At 46.0% G+C, this 6,053-nt stretch overlaps 1 protein-coding gene across 4 annotated transcripts in view; it reads left to right on the top strand.

Moving 5' to 3' along the window:
* Nucleotides 1–815: 815 nt before the first annotated feature.
* The window catches only part of ATRNL1 (attractin like 1), a 511,034-nt gene continuing 505,796 nt past the window's right edge, over nt 816–6,053 (top strand). For all 4 annotated transcript variants that reach the window (XM_054070985.1, XM_009570598.2, XM_054070987.1 and 1 more), the window contains exon 1: nt 816–1,593. In XM_054070985.1, coding sequence (XP_053926960.1) covers nt 1,346–1,593 — 248 coding nt within the window. In that variant the 5' untranslated portion in view covers nt 816–1,345. The remainder of the gene's footprint in view (nt 1,594–6,053) is intronic.

Genomic DNA, 6,053 nt, shown 5'->3' with positions numbered 1-6,053 from the left:
AGGTCCAAGGAGATCTTATAGTGACCTTCCAGTACCTGAAGGGGCTACAGGAGAGCTGGAGAGGGGCTGTTTACAAATGCTTGTGGGGATAGGATGAGGGGGAACGGGTATAAACTGGAGAGGGGCAGATTTAGGATTGACATAAGGAGGAATTTCTTCACCATGAGAGTGGTGAGGCACTGGCCCAGGTTGCCCAGGGAAGCTGTGGCTGCCTCATCCCTGGGGGTGTTCAAGGCCAGGTGGGATCAACCTGATGCTTGGAGCAACCTGACCCAGTGGGAAGTGTCCCTGCCCATGGCAGAGGGGTTGGAATTAGATGATCTTTAAGGTCCCTTCCAACCCAAACTATTCTACGATTCTATGAAGAGGAAGGCAACGCCTTGATCTGAGCTGTGAAATGCGAAAGACAGAGTAAACCTCAGGAAGAAGAAGGATTTGCAAACAAGCTGTAACATCTCCCCTAGCATTAAACCGCGATGACTTCAAAGGAAACCTCCTCTGAACTCCGCAAGACCGGAGGCAAACTTCGCTCGGCCCGGAGCGGGGCTGAGGGCTCTGCGGGCGGTGCTCTGGGCCGGGAGCCCCGCGCTGCCCCCCCGGGTCCTGCCGCCCCGCCGCTGCCCCCCCGGGCGCTCAGCTTGCCCCTGCCCCGCCTGCCTTTGGATGCCTCTGGAAGCGGGACCCGCAGAAGCTCCATCCCCTCCGCTCCCCCCGCTTCTGCTCCCTCCTCCCTCCGGAGGGACGGGTCCAAAGGGACCGACGGGGAGGCGTTAGAGCCGGCAGGCGTCTCTCCGCGAGGAGATGACAATTAGCCTTTAAAAATGGCTGCTTGGAAGCTGTCAGCTGGGATGCGGCGGGGCTGCCGGCCCTCCTCCCGCTTCCCTCCCCGGCGCGGCTGATAACGGAGAAGGGAGAAGAGCCCCTCATCCCTCCTCCTGGCTGCCGGTCCCCCCCTCCCCGCCGGTGCGGGGTGCTGTAGCGGCCCCAGCATCCTCCATCCCATCCTCCTCCTCGTGTGCAGAGGGACCACAAAGGAGGAGGGGGAGCTGGGGGGCTGCACGGTGGAGGCTGTGTGTCTCTCTGAGTGTGTGTGCACGCCGGCGAGGAGAAAACGCAAGGTCAAGAGGCAGTTCTCCTCCTCCTCCTCCTCCATGGAAGAAGAGCGATGAGCCCTGAGGAGGACGACGAAGAGAAGGAGCTGCTGGCTGGGGGCTGCAGGGCATCCCCTCGGGAGTGAAGGAGGCAGAGCTGGGGTCGGGAGGGAAGGAGGGAGGGGAGAGAGAAGGAAGCGGGGGGTTTGAATCTTCCCCGGCTGGATTGTTTTCTCCTCCATCGCCGCGCGAAGATGGACCCGGGCAGGAGGACGGGACCTTTCCCCTCCTCGTCCTGCGGCTGCTGCTTCTCCTCGCTCCTGGATCTCAACAGCTGGCTGCTCTTCTACGGCTTCTTGTACCTGGCCCTCTACGCCCAGGTGTCCCAGTCCAAGTCCTGCGACAAAATCTCCTGCTTCTCGGGTCATTGTGTCAACTCCACCTGCGTCTGCGACCAGGGATGGGTGGGAGACCAGTGCCAACACTGCCAGGGCAGGTTCAAGTAAGTCTCTGCTCCTTCCTTACTCCCTTTTCCTCTTCCTCTACCCCCTTTTCCACCTCCTTCCTTTTTACCCCCTTTTCCTCCTCTTCCCTTTTTACCCCCTTTTCCTCCTCCTCTTCCCTTTTTACCCCCTTTTCCTCCTCCTCTTCCCTTTTTACCCCCTTTTCCTCCTCCTCTTCCCTTTTTACCCCCCTTTCCTCCTCCTCTTCCCTTTTTACCCCCCTTTCCTCCTCCTCTTCCCTTTTTACCCCCCTTTCCTCCTCCTCTTCCCTTTTTACCCCCTTTCCTCCTCCTCTTCCCTTTTTACCCCCCTTTCCTCCTCCTCTTCCCTTTTTACCCCCTTTCCTCCTCCTCTTCCCTTTTTACCCCCTTTCCTCCTCCTCTTCCCTTTTTACCCCCTTTCCTCCTCCTCTTCCCTTTTTACCCCCTTTTCCTCCTCCTCACCCTTTTTTTTTCCTCCTCCTCCCTCCTTACCCCCTTTTTTCCCCCCTCCTCCCTCCTTACCCCCTTTTCCTGCGGTTTTCACTTGAATGTGTCTGCTATGATTTTGTTGCTGTGTGGTGGAAGTTAAGGATGAAATAGGCTTCTCCACCTCACGATCCTTCGCTCCGAGAATATAAGACGCAGTCCTCTGGTGGAAAACTATTCCCACTTTACTGCTGAAAATAGGCTGCTCCGCTTGCTGGGAACAGAGGAGGAATCGGCCTAAAGCTGTGTCTCTGCTGTCCCTCCTGGAAATGTCATGGAAATGACATGTGCACTTCATGGAAGCGAAAATTACTAGTGGATTTGAATGACTTTTTCCTTCTGGAGAGCAAAAGTCTCTTGATCATTCCATTCTTCCTCCCTTTCCCTCAAGAGCTTTTGCCCAGTGGACATTAGTCAGGCGCATTCAGGGTAATATAAATAAACAAATATAACTTTGTGTAATATACATCACTCCTGACAAGGTTTTGCAGGAGAGGAGTGAGTGATGAATAAAAAAACAATACCACATTTTTGCAAAGGAGTGAGTGGCCAGGAAAGCTACATCTACCTTCTCCTTCTTAAAAGTGGACGTGATACAGAGTCATTTATCAGGGAGAAGGAAGCACACCCTGACACTTGCTTTTCTTTATGTAGTGGAAAAGAAGATATAAATTATAGGGCTCTCACTTGCCTCCCACCCCCTTTGCTATCAGTGTAAAGACTGGCTGTGAAGAATACTGTTTGCTGTTACTTCACTACATAACCTTGGACAGGACATGTCATTTCATTCCCTTGTAAAACATCCATTAAAGGCTGGAACTCTATTTATTAAGTGTGTTGACACACACACAGCTGGAAAGTGTTCTAATATCGAGCTGGTGACAATACATCGGTGAGGCTGCGCCTTACAGACTTAAAATTCTGCCTTTGAAAAGTGCTTTAATAGGCAGAATTATCAATAGTTGTCTATTTAGAATTGTCTTCAGTTTTCTCTTTGAGTACTAAAATTAAGTTATATAATTTACATCCTTTAAACGTTTAATCCAAGGTCATTCTTCCCTAAATAAAGAGTAAAACCAATAACTTGTTAGCTTGGGAAGTTAAGTAGCTGGAAGTCAGTGAAGTAATGGGCACGTTGCAGGGGAAGAAACAATTCATGGGTAATACCTGATGGATTGTCCATCAGTGAGACTCTAATTTAAAGTTATGAAGGTAATATAAAGCAAATAGCGTAAATCTTATCTGCATAGGAACTTGCTAGTAAGATTTTTAAGTTGGGTCATTTGTTGCCTGAGTGCGTTTAGGATTTGGGGTTTGTCTTGGAACAATGTGCTAATTGCTGGGGATTGAGAGTGAGGAGGCCCAGGTGAATCTTCTTTGTGTGTGATGAGCTGCAGGAGACAGGCTTGCAGAGCTATTATTTCCTTCCTTTAAAGAGATTACTGCTGTCCTTTGTCTTGATGCTGCGCACAACAAACACCAGCAGTGCAAAGGCTGAAGCAGATTTTCATTTCTTAAATTTCAAAGCTTGTTGTGAATCAGTACATTCTCTTCATAATTACTGGAACCGTTACCCATTCCCTACAGGTATTTCCTGGATTATCTGTTAACACATTTACGTTTCTTTGCATGGGTTCTATTTGTCGGGTGGGGAGGCACAGTGGTTACATTTTCACTTCTGGTAGAAAGTTAATAATCCATCCCCACCTAGAGGAAGTTCTACCCGAATGTTGGAAGAGCATCTCTGCGGAGCTAAGCTAACACGGTGGCTATTCGATGTGCTGTTTTGGTGAGTTTTTTGAGGCGTTTTGGTGAGTTTTTTGAGGCTGTTTTGGTAAAATCAGAATAGTCTTCTCATTAACTCCTCTATGTTCTTTCATGCTTAGCTTTAGATGGGACTGTGATGCTTGCATTATCATTTTTATCATGGAAATGAGCTGTTTCTATTATGTCGTAAACATTTCTTTTTATTGAGGACATTTTTATAGTGCTCTCTTGATAGTTCATCTTTAATCTTTATTCTTAGAAGCAACATATACTCTGCAATGAAAATAAGCATTCTAAGATTTAAAGCTTTTCAAGTGCTGCGAGTTGGGGCTGCCATGAAATACGTTCACATGTGTTCAACGCAAGCAGCAACTCGGAGTGGTTTTATTTTGAATCCTGATAATTCACATGGGTGTTGAATGGGTGATGAGTCAAGTCTCTCTATTTGTAACTGAAGAGTTGGAAACTGAATGTTAGTTTGCCTTATGGCCCTGTGATTGAAGACCTTTCTGGCTTCTGTGACAGCTGATGGTTTGCATACTGAATATTTTCATCCTCTTTCTGTGAAGCACGAGTGCTCTGTACACAAGGAGCCACGGTTGGACTTCTGCAGAGGTAATACTTGCACTTGGCAAGTAGCGTTGGATGTTTATTGCTTTTGCAGAAGTTGATTCTGTAAATAAGAATTGTTAAGAAGAATGGTTCAGAATGATGCAAAGGCTGCAAAGCATGCTTGGCTATTATAGCAATTAATTTACAGGCTGCAGATGCAATCTATACGAGTGTTAATAGAACCTCGTGCATTACTGTAGATATTTACATCTTTTCAGCAGTTTGAGGTGTCTGAGCGTGACTGTTAGGCGAGATGAAAACTGAATTTTTAATGACTTAAACTGGACGTGTATAAAGGCTGTTTCCTGTCATTAGATTATTTGGTGAAACAGACTTTTAATGGTAGGTTTAAATACTTGATAATAAAAGGGTCTTTGTTTTTCTTCGTGTAAGTGAAGCGTGTTTACTTTCGCTATTGTAGGACTTGCACTAGCAAGCATCAGAATAATTATAGTAAGAGAAATACCCTACCTAGGGGTAACTTGTGACCGTTTAATCGTTATTGAGAGATACGTAGTATTTTTGGCTTTGTTTTCTTTCTTTTCTAGACTGAGAAATAACAACATAGCAGAGAGACATCAAAAATAATTTATCAATCTTAGTAAGCAAGTGTTCAAATTAATTGACAATACTATGGTAACCTTGCCTTTTCCCTGTGAGAGAACTACTGAGTAAGCAGACTCCATTGCAAATGTTGCTCTGGGCTGGGTGAAAGAAGGATGGATGGGGAAAAAAATGGGCAAAAGGATTCTACGGCACTATTTTATTCCTCTTATTTATCTGCTTTTGTATTTAGTCCTTCTATTGTGTAGCATGTGGTGATTATGTGAGTGGAAGTGTTGCTCTTACTGCATTGCATTCACATTTATGTCAGTCACTCTTCAGCATGATCTAGGCTAGAATCTAGGAATTTAGTCATAAAAAGGGAGGAGAAAGGAATTCTGTCTTCTTACTTACGGGATAAGAAAGCCAAAGGGTGAGCAGGTTCTGTTTTTATAATGGGGAGCTTCAGACAGCACAATCCCAAGACGTAAACAAACTCACAAGCATAAACGCAGTCCAGTTTTATTCTGATAGATGGACTTATTAAGGAAATGACATTTTTAATGCTACATCTGCCACTCTTCCTTCCCCTTTCTTATACCTTTGAATTTGTTGGTTGGTTACAGTTTTCATGATGATATAAGTTTAGGCACAAGGGATAGGGAAAGGCTGCCCAAATCAGTTGTGTTTTGAGACTCCGGGGAATTCGGGGAGACAAACATTATGAATGGCCCAACTGAAGGAAAAGCTGCAGTCACAGCTTATCCGTATTTAGATGTCAAAGTCAATCAGTCTTGAGATGCAGCGCTACAGGAAAACAGGTTTCATTAGCTTTGCTACTCGCAGAAGGACTTCTTGGAAGAAAAAAAAAAAGTTTCTTTCAGGAAGCAAAAAGTTACCTATTTCTCTAGCCCTGGTTTGGACACTGGTGTTTAGAGAAAAAGATGTGGATAAAACTGCTTTTCCTCTTAAGTTTTTGAGTGACTAGAAATATCCAGTTTTCTAAAAACTACTGACTTTAAAAAAGTTGATTGTGTTTTCAGATGGTTGGCATTGTTTGTTAACTGGTA

Source organism: Cuculus canorus, chromosome 7 (genome assembly GCF_017976375.1).
Source record: "Cuculus canorus isolate bCucCan1 chromosome 7, bCucCan1.pri, whole genome shotgun sequence".
NCBI lineage: Eukaryota > Metazoa > Chordata > Aves > Cuculiformes > Cuculidae > Cuculus > Cuculus canorus.
Note: the sequence above shows the minus strand (reverse complement) of the source record. Positions and strands in the feature narration are given on the sequence as shown.